Source organism: Ictidomys tridecemlineatus, chromosome 6, assembly GCF_052094955.1.
Source record: "Ictidomys tridecemlineatus isolate mIctTri1 chromosome 6, mIctTri1.hap1, whole genome shotgun sequence".
NCBI classification, from domain to species: domain Eukaryota; kingdom Metazoa; phylum Chordata; class Mammalia; order Rodentia; family Sciuridae; genus Ictidomys; species Ictidomys tridecemlineatus.
The window spans coordinates 74,019,750-74,038,651 of record NC_135482.1 but is presented as its reverse complement, the minus strand read 5'-3'; the positions used below and the strand labels follow the sequence as shown (position 1 = coordinate 74,038,651).

Below are 18,902 nucleotides of genomic sequence, written 5' to 3'. Positions count from 1 at the left end.
TCTCCTCATGCATAAAATTATGTGAATAATACCTACTTCCTGGCACATTTTGAAGAGTGAGAGAACATAACATAAAGGGTCTAAAACAGTCCCCGTCAAAAACAAGCAAGTCAGAAGTCATAATCATCTTCACTGGTAACAAATTAGACAAGCTCTATATGACTGTTTCTTCTGTCTGAGTTTTGGTTCCAGCTATAAAGAATCAATACTAAGCCAGTTATGATACCAAATTCGTTCACTCTGAGAACTTTTTTCCTGTGATAAAGTAAAATTGGAGTTATATCTTCTCTAATTTGTTTATCTGTTCTAAAAGACAAATATAATAAACAACAAGCTAATAAAACTGATCTAAGTATTCCTTACTTTTCTTGACTCTTAAAAAAAAAAAAAGATTTACAAAGTGCTTCCTGTGTAACAACATGTAACAACGTACGTAACCCAATATCATGCATAATTATAAGTCACCAATACTTTTCTTTAAAAACAATGTTCTTTATTACAAAGAGAAGAGTTACTGGAGAGATAAACAACACTACAATGAATGGGTCAAAACTTATGCTTCAGTAATAGGGTAGCTAAATCTTACCTTATTGATGCCCATTGACAGGAAGTGATCTAGCAGGTATCGGGCTTCTGTAAGTGTGCAAGCATTAATGACTGCGGTGACATCCAAAGTCTCACCTTCTTCCTACATCAAACCAGCATATTCTGATTATGATTTTTGACCTGAATCTTGTATATAAACATAAGGCAAAACCCTACTGTATTAGTTTGATAGTATTAGATTAGCCAGTGAGACTCCTCAGAAAAATCTAACATTTTATCCCTTCACCAAGAAATATATCTGAAAAAAGACACATGTGAGTGGTTAAGAATTCAAGGCAGGATATTATAAAAGATATATGCATTGCACAAACAAGAAACCATATCACAAAATCAGCAGATAAATTGGGAGAGCCAGCAAGGAGTTGTTTACATGTAAAATCTGAAAATTAGATTAAACCAATAAATAGGAAATTCCTTCCTTTAAAAATTCAAAGAGCTTTTAAAGATAAATATAGTTCATCAAGCCATCTGACATCTTTTAAATTACCTTTGCTTCTTCCATCTGCATGATGTTGGCTTGACAATCAGAAATACTGTCATTGATATAATCTATGTTAGCAGTCAGTGATTCCATCTCTTCATTGATGTTAACCACATTTTTATCACCCTCTCCATTCTCCTTGACTATCTTTTCTCTTCTTTTTGAAAGTTTTTCTCGTCTTTTTGTGAGTTCTTCCCGTTGCTATTGAAAAAACAGGTTGGATTTTAAGAAATAACATTTATTTACTCATACACAGGACAATCAAAACAAAAACAAAAACTTAAATGTACCCAGGGAACAAATTTAGAAGAGTAAAATTAACAGTTGGCTAAGGGGAGCACGTCTAGTTTCTATTTTCTGTACCTTGAGGAGTCTGTCCATGTCGGCCTCCATGTTGGAAATAGTCATTTTCTGCATGATAATGTCAGTGACCCTGCGCTCTAAGAGCTGCCACTTCATGCGAGCTGTCTTAGAAGTAAACACTCGGCCAGTCAGTCCTTTCCTCAGATATTTTTTTCTATAATCATATAAAAACAGACAAATATAATTACTATGCATTTACATGACTGTGCATCTGCCAATAATAAGACTTGTTTAATTTATGCACAGTTTTCAATATTAACACCCAAAAGGTTTATATAAGGAGCAAAAGAAGAATCATTTGGACCTGGTTCCATTTGTTGTGGGCGCTGGTAAGGCCTGGACCCTTGCCACAGGAATTCTCATTTTCTGCTGGGTGCCTGCCCTTGATGGATCTGCTTCCACAGCAGCTGCACTGGAACCTGCGTCCTGAACAGGAGCATCAGATGAGCTAAGCTTCCGAGTGACTTTCCCAGCCACTTTATCTGACATGGGCCTCACTTGCCGACGAAGAGCTGTAACCTGAAATGGCACAAGAGTTGTCTCAGTCTCTCAGTCTATAGAAAAACGTCATTTATCTCAAGGTCAAAATGTTTCCTCCAAATGGTCAATTTGCTTACTGTACCTCTTCAGTTTTGCGGCGAAGAACCACCTCCTGGTTTCTTTTTTGGGCTTCCAGAAGTCTAAGTTGGTGCTATAAGATAATATTGAATGAACTGAAATATTAAACCAAAAGATATGATACTTCCTATTCCCATACTGACATATTTCCCCATGTCTCTGGAAACCTCCAGAGTTATTAGCACAATCTGAGTTAATAACCTTGTATCCATTACTACAGATAGGGCTCTTTTATTACAACAAACATAAACACATAGTGATATAGCCATCGCTGCCTAAAAATTGAAGTTATCTCTGTACCACTCACTTCTGTTTAACAAACACTATAGTGTTTGCAATATGCATGTACTTTTCTAAATGCTTTATTTACACCTCACCATTTTTGTAAGACATTTTGTTTGAATTGCTAGCTGAGGCATGAGCAGGAAGAAACAACTTACAATATTTGTAATAGAGTCATCTTACTATACATATAATGATTATAAACTTTTAAATATAGTGAGACATTAATCATATTGGCATTTTATAGTAATTTTGCAATTTTATTATTATGAGTAAAATAAATGAACAATAAACATGTTTTAAGTACTTTAGGTAATAAAGATAATTAGCAATGTGTTTCTAGGTACTTTAGACAATAAAGGTAACTAATTATAGATTAAGCTATTCTATATATAATTTAGGAAAGAATTCTGGCCTAAAAAAGAACATAGATACTAGTTCTGGTTCTATCATTTATTCAACTCTGTGATCACTGGCAAAGCTTAGGAATTGGACTTGATTAAATGCATCCCTTCTAACACTTATAATCTCTTCTATAACAAACCCCCCTCATGTTTATATCTCAATTCCAAACAGATCATTCACTTCATGTTTATGTATGTTTTTCTCCTCAGAGGAGAATTCTTTGAGAAAAGGATTCTATCTCATCCCTGCAATATTTACCTTGCCTACCATAATAACTGACATAGAAGCAAAGTTTTTAAATATTTTTAGAGCTGGGGATGTGGCTCAGTGGTAAATTGCTTGCCTGGCATGTGCAAGCTCTGGTTTCAATCAGTATTACAGAAAAAAATTTTTAAATGTATAAACTATCAAAAGCTAAAATTAACATATAGTTTGGAACTTATTTCTATATTAAATTTTTCCCTATTAAAAACCAAAACTCAAGACTATTCATATTTTTGCATAGAATATAACACTTGGATCTTTCTAAATGATGAAAGATGAAGATGATAAGGAATAATTTAGAAAGGGGTTCAACATGCACACAAAGCAACAAATAAGTAGGAGAGGAAGTCTAAGTGTTAGACTCTCTATGTGATTAGCCAGCCTCATTTCTTTATAACAGAATATAGACATCATATTGTAATGGTTAATTCAAATTTTCCATCCCAGAAGATAACTGTTTGATATTGATACTTCATCTCAAATGAATTGATAATATATTGATAATTCATCTCAAATGAATTAGTAATAAAGAGATAGATGGCATATCTTGTAAAAAAATTATTATTGTCATCTGGAAGTTTTCAATAAAACCAAAATAAATAACTAAAAAGTGGAAACAACTCAAATATCCAACAACTGGTGAATGGATGGGAAAAAAATGTACTATATCAGTATAGCCATAAAAAGGAATTTGAAGTATAGCTACATGCTATAACACGATGAACCTTGAAAATATCATGCTAAGTGAAATAAACCAGACACAAAAGACCACATATGGAGCTGGGGAGGTAGCTCTATATTAGAGCACCTGCCTAGCATGGGTGAGGCCCAGGATTCAATCCTCACTTCTGGAAGAAAGGGGGAGGGTTACATATGGTAGGATTCCATTTATATGAAATATGCAGAATAGACAAATTCATAAAGATAAAAAGTAAATTAGTGGTTGTCAGGGCCTAAGGGCAATGGGGAGTGACTGCTACTGGATATGGATTTCTTTATGAAGTAACAAAATGTCCTGGAATTAGTGGTAATTACTGCACAAGTTTGTGAATATACTAAAAACTTGAATTGTACACTTCCAAATGATTTTTATGATATGTGAATTATATCTCTAAGTAAATTGTGGAAAAAAATAGACAATATGTTATACTTTTATTTGATTTCAGTAGGAACAAATTCTATTAACAAAATCTAAAGTGCCTAGGAATTGAGTATGACAAATACAATGATTATTAAAATGTTGCTATACTGGGGAAAAAAGGAAATAAATATAGGCATAAATATGAGTCATCTGACTAAAATATCAACTTTTCTATGTCATAACTCTTTCCACTCTATCTCCTTAAGTTTCCTCTTTCAATACTAAAATAGGTTTCCATTTTCTAAAATATACTGTATAACCTTATTTGTTTCCCAGGGAGGATTCAAATAAAAGCAAGAATAAAGGAGCAATGGAAAAGGGCTCTTCTTTTAAGAAAAAAATCATAAATATAATTTTTTATTCTAAAAAAATAATGATATTACCAAAGGTTTGAAAAGAAAAAGAAGGAATCAACCATGATCTATAAACGTAACACAACTACAGTTAGAATGTTGATATGTATCCTACAAATTTTTTCCCTCATTGCAATCAAGCATATATATGTATATATTAAATCCTGCATTACACTTAATATTAAATTATAATATTCTTTCCTATAACTATATTGTTCCAAAATCTTGATTTTTAATGGATGAATAATAATCCATTAAACATCTATTAATCATTCCCTCCATTGCCAAGCAAACATTGCTGTTTTAACTTTTTTCACAATTGCAAATAATTCTAAAGTGAAGGCTTTAACAAATGTTTATTTTTCTGACTTTTGATATCTTTTTGTATTCTGAATTCATGAGAGTAGAATTCTTGAGTCAAAGTTTATGAAAATTTTTACAGTTCATAGGAAAGCCTCTTTGGAGAAATGAGAAATGGTTATTATTCCAGGAACACATGCAGAATCACTGGTGACAAGACTGTCCTTAGAACATTCTGAAATTGCTAACCTATGTGATATTGAAACCAGCTCTTTGATCTTTTCCTGGAGATAACCTGTCATTCTTTGCCATTTACTTTTCTTTTTTAAATATTTTATTTATTTATTTATTTTTATTATTAGTTGTTCAAAACATTACATAGCTCTTGACATAACATATTTCATACATTTGATTCAAGTGGGTTATGAACTCCCTTTTTTTAGATGTTGATGAACTTTTATTTTATTCATTTATTCATATGCAGTGCTGAGAATCAAATCCAGCACCTCTCACATGCTAAGCAAGTGCTCTAACAGTGAGCCACAACCCCAACCCTGCCATTTACTTCTATCTCAACATTATCTCATTCTATAAGAAATAATCCTCAAATAAAACTTACAATATTTTTCATAAGTTTTTGTATTGAATTGCTATAATATACATCTGATAATAAATGTAATTTTACAAAGTGAATGTTTAGTGTTCTTAATCTACACTTAATAAAGTTAGAAATGTTTCTTCTATTAAACAATCTTGTTCAACATAGAATATTCTTATATAATTAACAGTTAAAGTTGACTTACATCTCTTTTACGTTGATCCTTTTTCAATTGAGCAATCTCTCTGTTTCTTCTAGATTCTGTCAGCCTGGCTTTCTCTTGTTCTTCTTTCATTTGTTTCATTAGGCGAACCTAAAATTAGGGATATACATCTCTTGGAATTATTCTCTCAAGACATTCACTAAATCGACACATGTATGGAAATAAGTTCCTAAAATTCTGAATACACAACATGGAAACACATGGGTTTATGCTTCACACTTAAGAAAGTCAGTTCTTATTTTTGTAGGATAAATACATTTCTATACATTCCTGACAAGTTGCTTAGTGCTCTATGCTATCCATATTCAATGTTCAGTTGTTCTGTAACCTGAGATTTTGATACTATTCTCAGTAGACAAGTAACCATGAACAAGTTACTTTAGTTTTCTCATCTATGAAGTGGAAATACTACTTCTAAAGAACTGGACTAATGTGAGAATTCAATGAGTTGATAGTTGATGATGTTCATAAGAGGGTCTAGTGAATAATTAACACCTAAAAATTTTCAGCTATTGTTGTTGATATTACCAACTTTACAACATTATGATCTAACTACTTCCTAAATAATTTTAATGTGAACTATTTTAAGGAAACTACATTGATTTTCAGACCAGACGTTATGAATAATCAATCCTACAAACCAGATTAAAGATCAGGATTCACGTCCCTTTGGTCAGGTGAAGAAAATGTGTACTTTTCCATATATGAGACTCACAAACATCAAATTCAAGACAGTTGTTTCCTCTTGGGAAATGGGGAACATGATTAGGAAGGGATGAACAAGAGGCATGTTGTCTATCTGTTCAAATATTTTGAACGAGATTACAGATATCATGTTTAATATTTTGAACTAGATAGTGGATATCATGTTTATTATGGTATTAAGTTTTCTGCATGTCTGAAATATTTTGCTTTTTGTTTACCTCGTACAAGAGGTTTATGAGAAATATGCAAAGTCTGCAAAGCTCTGTTGACCCACATGATTTTCAGTTACTCTGGAGAAGGCTTTGATGAGGTACAACTCTTGGAAACAAATTCTAATTGCTATAGGGAAGTGCAACATTTGTAAGATTGGGTTACTTTTTATTGAATATGGAAAGAACCACAACAATTTCTTTGTCCCAAGTGACATAAGCATCCTTAAGATCAAACTTTAATGGAAAACATAATCAATACCTTTGTTTTTTTCATTTCCATCACATCCTGTTGCAATTTCTTCAATTGCTTTTCATACTGAGACTGATTTTTAAGCAACCTTGCATGTTCTTTTTGAGCAGTCTGAAGTCTCTGCAGTTCTTTATTCATAGCTTGTAGTTTCTTTTCATATTCAGACTTAACTTTTTTTGCCTTTTCTTCTGAGTAAGATTCCACTGAGCCTAAATCACCAAAGGATATTTGTATTTGTTTTTGTGAGTCATGCTTTATTTCAGACTTACAACTTATAACCCTAGGGAAGAGTTACCTCCCAACCACCCACATCTCAAGAAAACAGGGTATTTTCTATCGTCTTCTCATTTGTTATCTACTCAATCTGTTTAACAATTATTGAAGTAATATTTTTAAATTTCTCAATATTGAATCAAGATATTAAAACAATTTACCACACTTTGAATAAAATAATTAAACACCCTATACAGATATCATCATGAAAAATAAAAATAAATAACAGTTTTTAACATAATGAGAAATATAACAAAGAAATGGTTGTAGGTAAAATACAATTTTTAAGTTAAAAAAATACAAATTTGACTTGCAAAAAAATACAACAAACTTTGACTTGCACAAATTTTGACTTGTGAATTATAATTTTTCTTCTAAAGTATAAGACTATAAATAATCATTCTGATGATTTTTGTTTTTCATCTGCATCAAATATAATTCTTACCTAAGTTTTGAAGTACTTGGTCTCTTTCAAGCTGAGTATCCCGGATTTTATGTTGTAGCATCATTAGCTTCTCTTCATACTGCCTTTTCAGCGTCTGCAGTCTTTTCTGGCTATTTTCTAGCTCATCAATAAGTTTTTGCTTAATTGCAATTTCACATGTAATGTTTGCTAAGTCTGCTTGATAATTGGCTATTTAAAAAAGAAGAAAATAAAAATACTGGGAATAGGAAAAAATATAATTCTACCTATCAAACAAGAATGTAAAAACCATCATCTACTTGTAGGAATTCATTTGGCAGCTATAAGAAAATTTCTTAAATTAACCAAAATCTAAAAATACGGAAGAAAGGGCTGATGTTGTGGCTCAGAGGTACAGTGCTTGCCTAGCATGTGTGAGGCACTGGGTTCAATCCTCAGCACCACATAAAATAAAAAATAAAAATATGTGTCCACCTGTAACTAACAAATAAATATTAAAAAAAATTAAAAGGCAAACAAGATAGTGTATTCATATTGGTCAGGACAATAGATACTATCTATACTATAGAATAGAAGACACAATGACTAAATCCAATCAGGAAAGGAACTCATTTGCTCAGCCTTGGAGTGTGTATGTAGGTCAGCAGTCATAAAAGCCACTTTCATCTAGGATGAAATAGAGACTGGGAAGAGTTTTCTATCCTGGTTTAAATAACTACCCAAACAGAATTGCTGCCCTCATACTAAAGGGCAAGTACCTTTTTCATCTGATTCAGAATCTGATTCATCAGAGCTTTCACCCCCTTCAATGTCATCTTCCTCCTCTTCCTCCTCCTCTTCCTCATCCTCATGCTCACTCACTTCTTGACTCTCTTCCTGAAATGTGATTTGTGACCATTAAAAGTACAACACTGGCATAGCAAACTGATTGCCTCATTAATAGAAACGGCTTGAATACAATGTATAGAAGCACAAAAAAAAAAAAATGTCACTTTCATCAGCTCAAAAGCCATCCTAAGATTTAAAAGTTATTATATAATAATTTTGTCTTTAATCAAGAAGTACTTTATCTCTCGTAGTTTTCTATCTCCACACACATAGAATGCTTTCACAACAGGCCAGGTTGAGAGTTGTCAATGACTTAGAACTCACACTTCTAAAGAAAAAAACGTCCTCAACACATGACAACCACTTCCTTTTCTACACACAAATAAGTATCAGCAACAAGAACAACCTCATCTGAGCATTACAATTTACAAATTAATTCTTCCAAACTTACTACTTCTAAATCATTGCTTTCTCTTTCTGAAATACCCTTTTCTTCTTTCTTCTCCTGGTCAGTGTCTGTGTTATCTTCTTTACCAGCCACACTAAAAAAAGGAACATTAGGGTGTAGTGTTAAAGTTCAAAACAAAATTGTTCACTTTTTCTCAATTTTTTTTTAATTATCATTTGTGAAAATGTACTAAAAAAGTTGGTCAATTGACTTAGCAAAGCTATCCTGTCTAATGCTTCAGAGAAAACTAGAAATCACATCATTACAGGAGAGCTCATTTTCTAGAAACATTGATAAACAAATTATATCCTAAAGTATAAGATCTTATGAGACACTAAAATCTAGTCATAATACCTACCTATTAACTATAATGAACAAGGCAATTTAAATTCACAAGAAAGTAAAACACATATTTTGTTTTCTGGTCTGAATATATAAAACTTTTTCCCAAAAAATACAAAGCTATGAAAACTACACTTTTGTCAAAGTCCTAATAAATTTGAGAATAAATTTAAAGACTTAAAATAAGTTTGTCCACAGTGTGTTAGTCTATGCTAGCTATATCCATCAGAGTATTCAGGTCTTTTAGGTCATTTCCACAGGACAGGGCTGTTATCACAGAATGGTTCTTTGCATATCAAAACTAGTTCGGGCTTCCTCAACAAGATTCCACATATAATAGGAAGCCTTGGGTTTTTTTTTTTTTTAATGTTTTATTTATTTATTTATTTATTTTTATTGGTTGTTCAAAACATTACAAAGCTCTTGACATATCATATTTCATACATTAGATTCAAGTGGGTTATGAACTCCCATTTTGGTTTTTCAGTGATCTAGTACCTACAGCCATAACTACACAATGGTGTCACATAATGTTTATAGCTGAACTAATTCAGCCCTAGTGGTCCTAGGAGAAGATATAAGACTGTGTTGAGCAAAGTTTTGCCCATCCAAACTACTCTGATACTTTTTAGGGTTAGCAACCATGATCATGTATGAATAGAAGTTATACTTCTGTTCACTAGACTTATACATTTAATCAAGTTAAATAATATTAAGAAAATAAACAGTAAATGAATTTATATGGTTGCTTCTACAGTAACAGTTTTAAATCATTAAGAATAAAAAGAATACTTGAATAAGCCAGTGTTCTCCAAATAATATTACTCTAAAAAGAGCTTTTAAATTTTATCAGAATAGCTTCATAACAGCTTAATTTTTTCAGATATTGTGCTAGATTGAATAATTTCCCTGCTACATGTACTTATTTTTAGATTATAGACAAAAGAAAAACAGTTTCATTTAGATCCTGTTATTATTTATTTAATTCAAAAGCTTAACTCTAGGTTCTTATCCCCAGATATTTCTGTACTCAGAACCATAGAAATATAAATATTTTCACCTTATAAATACTTTTCTGAATTCATCATATATGATCACTTGTGTGAGTTTATTATTTGATGTCTGTCTTTCCCAATAGAATGACAGTCTCATGAAGGCAAAGAGCATGTGTGGCTCAGCTCTATATTCCCAGTACCCAGAAAGGGCACACAATAAATGTTCTGAAATATTGCTAAATAAGTCAATCCCTATGACTTTTCATGAGCACCTCTGTTTTAATAAGCCTATGTGTCTCACACTCCAGTCAAGTTGGAATAGAATGGTAAGGTTTGAAAACTGCACTTAGATGCATGGAAGACAGCACATCTCTGGAGTAAGAAAAAAGGTGCCAGTAAGAATAGCAGAAAAAGAATCTTAACTAGAGTCAAGTAAGTTGCTCACGGTTTTTTGATGAATGTTATTAAAGAAAAATGAATTTGAAGAAACTTAGAAATCACCCAGAAAGAACCTTTCTGTCAAACAAGAAACAATTTTATGTGATATATTGAATACCTCTTTAGTTTGCTTATAATATACTAGGACTGCTGGTTACCACCATCATGCAGTTCAAGCTAAAAATCTAAAAAAAAATCACCCCTCCATCCAACCATATTAAAAAATCAGCAAAATGGACTCAAATCCTATCATACTTGAAGTTTGTGACCAAGGCTTAGAGCTAGCAAAGGAGAACATGTTAGCAAGACATATGCCTCAGGTCTCCCTACCCAACCCCATGGAATATCACTATATCACCCACAACAATTTCAGCTTACAATTTTTCTTATTGTTGGTTCCTTCATTAGTTCAAGATCCATCCCAAAACCCTGTTTGCTCAGATTTGTAACCATAGGACCATTTTATTCCAAATATTTGACTGAATACACACTCCTGCTCTCCCCAAGTCACCAATATCCTGCTTCATAACTGTTATCTTTCACATATATATTAAATAATGAATTTTAAGTTGTTTATGCCATTCTGATGCGGAAAAAAAAGAGCTGTCCTGATTTTACATGATTAATTAACCATTACAAATCACTTTGAAGAATTCAGGTTTTAAAATATAAGTTGATACTTAAAATTATTATACTCAAATATTCAAGTTTTTCTCAACAAATTTGCACTTCACATAGAATCAGAATCTTGGGAGCCAGAAGTAAAATTAGTAATGAACCTATTCATTTGGTAAATAAAAAAGAAACTGTGGCCTGGGGAGGTTAATTCCCTACAGGAAACTAAAACCAAGTGTTCTGACTCCCAGGCCAGTATTCTAGAAGCTTTCACTCAAAGCTCAGCTCACAGACCTGAAGCATGTGCATCACTAGGACCTTTTTAATATGCTGAATACAAGGCTCCACCTCAATCTTACTGAGTCAGAATCTTTATTTTTTTATCAAAATCCCCAGAGATATGTATTTATGGTTGAGAAATACTGTCTACCAAACTGCATAGCATTTGATATCCTTCAAGGATCACATTAAAGTTGCAAGTAAACTATTTGCTAAGTACGTTTAAAGAATATTTTCAAGGTGGTAAAATGCTTCCACACATAACTTTAATGTTGCATCTTATTTCACCTTTTAAAAATAAAAGAAATTTCACAATTTTAATACTTTTATTAAATTCTAATGATGTTATCCTAAATATATAATAATTCAGTGAGTTCTAGTGTGATCTACAGACAATTAGAATTATATTATAATTGTAGAAAACTTAAAGAAATTATAGACTGATAAAATATAAATTTAGAAATTTTAGAATAATTATAATGTATAGGATATAATTATGGAATATATATTACAAAATAATTTCAAGAAAATTAAGTTTTTAAGATAGGGATAGTTATGGTGAAATATTCATTTAGTTGCACAGTAAAAATTCTCAAGTTCTTATCTTAAATAAGAAATAAATTTCTAAAGTGGTGTTTCTAAAATAATTAAAATTATTTTGAAAGTAGTTTATTTTCTTAATCAATTTGGATATATAACCTGGAGATCTGTTTAGAAAATCTATGAAGATAAGTACTAATAAGAAGTAAAATACTACTTGATCCTTATCTAAGCAATCATAATTCAAATTTTCATAATCCAAATTTAAGTAATCATAATCATAATGCAAATTTTCATTAAAGTTCAGCAATAAGCTTCTCCTCTTTCTCAGATTCCGAACAGAAATAAGGAATCTATCCTGATTTTGATACTCACTTCCTAATACATTTTAAAAGCAAATTTCTGTTTTCTAGTTCAATCTTAAGAAAACCTCACAAGTCTTATCTATAGTAAGGCCACAGTTTCCTTTTGCTTTTGTTGTCATGTTTTCTAACAGATTACACCAAATAAGGAAGAAAAGAGAAAGAGGCCCACCCACGTGCACCGAAGTGCTACACCAAAAATGCTAATTCCTGCCCAATCAATAATTACCACTCTGCTAACATGTTTCTGAAAGATACAAACTTACTGGCTTTTTTTAAAAAAAAATAAATCCAGTGGTAGGGTATTGCTCATTTTTGTACTATAAAAGTTAAGTCATCATCATAATTATGACAGTTTACTCTAAAAATCCATAAAATTACCTGGATTTTAATTTAAGTAACTAGTGAAGTTTTTATTCTTAAAAATGTACCTTAAAAATGTTTTTGGTACCTTTGTTATTTCTGTGAAAATCATCAATATTTTTAGAAGTATACAATTAATCTAGTCTGAAGCAATCTACAAATCTATAACACATTTCTTTGTTAATGGCAACTAAGTATTTAAAACAACATTTTAATAAAAAACCTGGGAAATATTCCAACCTTCTTTCTTCTCGATTGCTTTCCTCAAGTTTCTGTAGCCTTCAAAATCACGAGGCACAGTATTGGAAGGCCAAGCCAATGAAGGACAAACCAGACAGTAAAAAGCGAAAGTGATAAGAAGGTAAAAATGATACATGAGCTTGAAGACTTTAAAATAAATTTTAAAAGATATCATCAAAGGACAATACACAGTAAAAAGGCAATACATTTTGTATGAATAAAAAATAAGCAGAAAATCAAGTAGCATTTTATCTAGGAAGAATAAACAGAGACTATCAGTTGAAATCATTCAGCAGTAAAATGTACAGTCTCAATTTATCTAAGTTGATAAGTATTACAAGTATGGAGAGGCTGATGCTTTTGAAATTTTGAAATGGATCAATTTTCTCAATTTACCCCCACAAAAAAAGCCCACTTACAATGAGATAGTCTCTTTCTTTAAAATTTTTACAAAAGACCATTTAATGGCATCATTAAAAATCTTCACAAAGTAATGCCTTTATACCAGGATATGAAAATACTAATACTACATACTAGAATGCTACTTTTAAAAACTTGGTTTTTGTTTTAATATACTACATGTGAACATCACTAAATCTAAATTTTAAAATTCTCTATCAAAATTATACATGAAATGGTATACAGGCAAATGAATATGGTTGTTATGATATCAGTGAAAAACTGTAATTTTATTAATTGAAAATAAAGTCTCATAACATTGGGATTAAGGATTTTACTGTACTATCAAAAGCTACCTACCAAAAGGGCATACCTAAGGCAAAGTGGAAATAAAATGGAAACTATAGTGCTTTCCATTAGTAAGTTTTTTTAAGCAAAAAAGTATAAGAAAAAATATAAATTTGTAGATATAGACTTTGAAATATAACTTAAGGAATATTTCATACACAATCTTGCAGGGAAGGCACTACTCAATGGAATGTACTATATTTCATTATTTGTCATTTAGACAAAAAATAGGTGCCAGGCTCTATTTAAGAATATAGCAATCTGGATGTAGCGAATTTCTGCCCAAAATGATTCTTTGTTATCATCAATATTTAAAAATGAAGAGATTGAGCTTGGGGTATGATTTATTTCATTAAGCCAGTTCTTCTCATTTAAATTTTATCCTGTGTATGCTTGCATTTAATTTTTAATTTTTTGGTCTGTGATTTTTTTTTTTATCAACATATACTGCTACTACAAGATAAGACTAGCAATCTTTCTAAAAGGAAAAAAAGAAAAAAGTCTAGAATGATATTAACCAGGGATCAAATGGTTGAGTATAGCAGTTAGAAAAAGGAAAGTAAGCCGTCATTTAAGAAATTTGGGTGCTTTTAGAGTTTCAACCCAACACCACTAAATATGAATATAGTGCAGTCTGAAGGATGAGAGTTTTCATTTTATTGCAAGTCATTTAAAGCTAGATATCCAAAAACATGGAACTAAATGTGTGAATGGTAACTTTTTTATATGCACAAAATTTTAAGTCTAAACTAGGCTTACATGATGATAATGAGCTACAATGGCTCAAAAGATATGGTTCCCTAATTATAAGCCCAAATTTCCTATTTCAATATAAAGATTTTTTATTTACCTTACAAAAGAGAACTATATTAAAATGTGTAGATTGCATGAACCAAAAAGCAGATCAATTTTAAATGTCTTTCCAATTGGGTCTTTAAAAAACATTGCAATCAATATTTCAAAAAGACAGTGGAGAGGCAGAGATAAACTGATAATCCAACACCTTTTCCATATCTTAGAGGAGTTCAGTTTCTATTTTATTTGGTGCAAATATAATGCTGAAAGAGAAATTCTGCCAACAATTCTATCATTTACATAAGTGAAAAATGGGTAACATTGTCTATACAATCATTCAGAGGCAAATAACCTAGTTAACAGCGCACCTTATGAGCCTTGACAGTCCCCTATTTTTTTCTACCTAAACCCCTAGTTTCTTTTTAGGTCCACAAAAACAAGGTCAAAGAATTAGAAGTGCACTTAAAACCCCACATATTAACTATCAGTTTCAGCTCTGGTAAGAATGATAACAGAAGAGGATATCTGCCTTTGTGTAGATCAATTAATTTTTGGCATCCTCCTTGAATGCAAATTCAGCTTCTCACATAATAATGACACTCTTCCTACTAACTTTTACACTGTCAGAGACCCCACAGCTACTAAAACCAAACCAGCAATACAAAACAGTAAATTCAAAGACAAGAACTTCTAAACAACATGCAGATCCAATGGTAAGCAGCTGTGACAGCCGTGACAGCTCAAAACAGTCTATGCCAAAGGTCAAGCCCCAGACAGGTTTAGGAATTCTCAGCTGAAGGAGGATTAAAACATCCTCCCTACTTTGCTTGGTTTTCTTCTTCACTAGGCTCCACTGTCTGAAATTTCACTGGATTAATGTGTCCTCTCTTATCAACCATTTTCCCAGTATGAATTCTTTTAGTCAGCTTTGCTCCTGGGTTTGAATTCAAGGAGATGAGAGGAGAAAAGAAGATGATTTTGAAATGTGGAGCACTTCTGGATAGGGCAGAATGATGTGAGAACTAGTGTGCACAAGAGAATGGACTGAGGCAGCAAGGGTACATAGGGAATCAGGAAAAATGAACAAGTAAAGCAGAAATTCACATTTTTCCCCCAAAGGCTGGCCTATAACCAAGACAGGGAAAGATTTTTTTTTCTTTTTTTGCTTTTTCCTGGTCCCATGTGAACTGCTCTTACTACACTATAAATTGGTCAAAAATTATTTCATATGAATATACCAAATACCGTGCATTTATAAAAACTTGTCCCAACTTCTAAACAATTAATTTATCATTGAACTGTCTGTGCAAATTGAAGCAGAGACCAAATTTTGTCGACAAAATGGATGAATTTATGAGGTCTACAATGCAAATGATCCCAAATCAATAAATCCAAGCAGGATCTTTGGCCTCTAGAAAGCTCCAGAGGAAGACTAAACACCAGGTTTAGCACAGCTGCAGTTATTCTGAACACTCTGGGGCTATTGGCTCATTGTGTGTTTGTTTTGTTTCAATCCTTTGGCTAAAATGAGAGCTGATCTATGTTTTAAAATAGGAATTTATATTACATACATCTAAAAGTTACTGAGATCTAAGTGTGATGAATGAAATGCTTTATCAACCTGAGTAAAATAATTGGTTTTCATTTTCAATCCAAAACATTTGTCTACAGTGTAGAAAGACAACTTTCATTAAATTCTATACATTTGTATATGTAATAATATGAATTCATAAAATTTATCTCCAGATAAATCTTCTATTTTCACAAATTATAAGAGTGTCACACTTATGTAAACATGGTCTATAAAGTACTCGGTAAGATAATAAATTTTAGGAATTATTAATTTGCTTTTCTCATTTTAAGTTTTCTTATCTGGCTTATTCTTTTGACTGACAAACATTTTATCTCCAATTATATCCCTATTTGTTAGGAAATAACTTATTTTCCTCGTTTAGGTTTTATATTTAAATCCAGTCCTTCAGTGAGTTACTATTATTATCAACACCTACTGTTTTCTTTATCATAAGAATTATTTTTACAAACTAACATACTTACTGAGTTGTAATTGTTCAGCTTGAAGTAACTGCTATTTAATTTAAATTCTGCTTACTTTACAATGGATAGGAGTTCCAAAATAAAGAAATAAGGACACATCTTATTACTAAAGTATTTTCCCATTAGTAAAGTTTATCAGTCAAAAATGCTTATTACAATGCATTACCACAAAACAACCTGAACGAGAGATATTGAGTACATATCACTCACTATAAAAATATCAAAACCAGCATTTTTATTGGGATTCCTATTTATTTTTCATTATTCATATTCACAAGCTATTAAAGCAATATCTCTTAACTTCAAAGGAAAAGGCTCATGACCTTCAAAAGTATACATTTATTCATACTTACTTATTATTCATAAACACAAACTACCTTGGGTTTAAAAACATGTCAAACCTTTTGACATTTTGACCACCTATAGAATTGGATTTTACAAGTAAATGAAAAGTCATGTGCCTGAGTCTCATGTTCATTCAAGTAGAATGTTGAGTAACACTAGTTTCAATAATCCTATGATCATTATTTCAGTTTTAATTGCCTTCCACAAGGGGAAAACTAATCATTATACATTTCTTAATGCTGCCATAATCAGTCATCCATGAAAAACACCTATGAAGCCATTAGTACCTTAAGAATTCAATGCCTCCTAACCATAAAAGTGCAACTCCTTGAATTAATTATTTTAATCATTCTTTTTTTAATACAAAAACAACACAGACTTAATCTGAAGAGTTTAAACTTCCTATAACTTTGTTCAAAGAAGAAATGCCTGGGTGCTTAAATAAATTTCTAAATAAACTGAGCGAAACAGCAAATAGAATTGTGTCAATGATAATTCTATAAAGCTCTCCCCCTGTAACAAACCATGTGGTAAATGAGATGGCTCTGCCTACTTTTGAATATCTAGCCCAAAATGATTAAATGTAACTGGCATGTTCAAAATATACTCACATTATTATCCATATTGACTGCACTATAGAATCAATGTGTGAACATATAAAAGAATTTGTGAGTACGATGAGAATTTAACCATTCACATACTATAAGTAGTCAAATTTTTATTTTATTCCTCTTCTTTACACGCAGTTGATTTCAGAGAGAAATGTCATGATGCAAAGAAGAAAAGGCCTAAAACAGTGGTGAAAAGCTGCGTAACTCCTTGTTGGAAGATTCAGATAGCCTGATATAGCATGGATAATGTTCACATGATCAAATTAGAAGCCCTGCAGAAAATACTTAAGAGACCAAATGACATTAAATGACATTTTGATGGATTAGTTTAGCCTTTAGTTAAACTAATCTAGACAGAAATTAGAATAACCATAATACTACTTAATTGTATTAGGAAATGGGGGAAAAAATGAAACACTGAATTGTAATGGTACAGTGAGCTTTGCAGAAAAGCAAGATGAATGGAATGCAAAAGCAGCTATTTGAAAATAAAATAAAAAATTCTAATAGTAACATTATCTTGTCACAGTCTAAATAAAAATTCATTAACATACTATTAAAATTAAATTTATTTTTCTTACGTATAAGTAGAGATAATCCATTAATAAGTGTATAATTATCATTGGCAGCTAATTTAAATTATTTCTTTAATATGGGAAAATACTTACTGTGTATACTCATTGCAATCACAAATTAAAATATCCTGAAAAGAAAAACAGGTATTCACAAAACATTGATTTTATAACACTACCTTTTTTTCTTCCTCTTTTCCTTCCTTTTCAGCTTCTCCAAATCTTTCTTAGCTAGATCTATAATTTCAATAGTTTCTTTGTCTGAAGATAATATAGTGGGAGAGAAAGCTGATGATCCACTGAAATATGGCGATCTTGATGTGGCTCTTGTCAAGTTTTTTCGAAGGTTCTCATTCACTGCTTCACTTTCTAATAATTTTGCCCTAACAAAAATATACTTAAATAAGGAACATGTTTTATTATAGTAAAACATATATAACATAAAATGTAACACCCCAACCATTTCTAAGTGTGCAGTTCTGCAACACCAAGCACATTCCTACTGTATTCAACTGTGGCCACCAACCAGCTCCAGAACTTTGTCATCCTCTCATACCAAAACTCTGTACCCATCAAACATTAACTCTTTCTTTCCCCCATTCTCCAGCCTCTGGTAACCAACCATTTACTTTTTTTTCTATAAATTTGACTGCTTTAGAAATAAATAGGGAACATTTTAAATGAGTTTTTTTTGCATGCTAAAAATAATTCTGAAATTAATTTCAACATTGCTATAAGGTTGTTGAAGGTTTAGTTTTTCAAAATAATTGTGCTTACAAATATTAATGCTTAAGACATTTTAAAATTCCAACTGAATAAGTATAAATCT

The 18,902-nt window shown here is 31.5% G+C and overlaps 1 protein-coding gene across 15 annotated transcripts in view; it reads right to left on the bottom strand.

Annotated features, from left to right (window-relative positions):
* Positions 1-18,902, bottom strand: part of Kif21a (kinesin family member 21A) — a 145,335-nt gene that overhangs the window by 40,658 nt on the left and 85,775 nt on the right. For 8 of the 15 annotated variants that reach the window (XM_005334026.4, XM_078014899.1, XM_040280810.2 and 5 more), the window contains exons 11-22: positions 18,253-18,456; positions 12,949-12,987; positions 8,778-8,868; positions 8,257-8,374; positions 7,520-7,708; positions 6,811-7,010; positions 5,617-5,724; positions 2,073-2,141; positions 1,755-1,969; positions 1,451-1,604; positions 1,094-1,288; positions 587-688 (exon numbers count right to left, since the gene is read on the bottom strand). In XM_005334026.4, coding sequence (XP_005334083.1) covers positions 587-688; positions 1,094-1,288; positions 1,451-1,604; positions 1,755-1,969; positions 2,073-2,141; positions 5,617-5,724; positions 6,811-7,010; positions 7,520-7,708; positions 8,257-8,374; positions 8,778-8,868; positions 12,949-12,987; positions 18,253-18,456 — 1,684 coding nt within the window. The remainder of the gene's footprint in view (positions 1-586; positions 689-1,093; positions 1,289-1,450; positions 1,605-1,754; positions 1,970-2,072; positions 2,142-5,616; positions 5,725-6,810; positions 7,011-7,519; positions 7,709-8,256; positions 8,375-8,777; positions 8,869-12,948; positions 12,988-18,252; positions 18,457-18,902) is intronic. The other 7 variants (XM_005334027.4, XM_040280815.2, XM_078014901.1 and 4 more) reach the window with 1 other exon arrangement.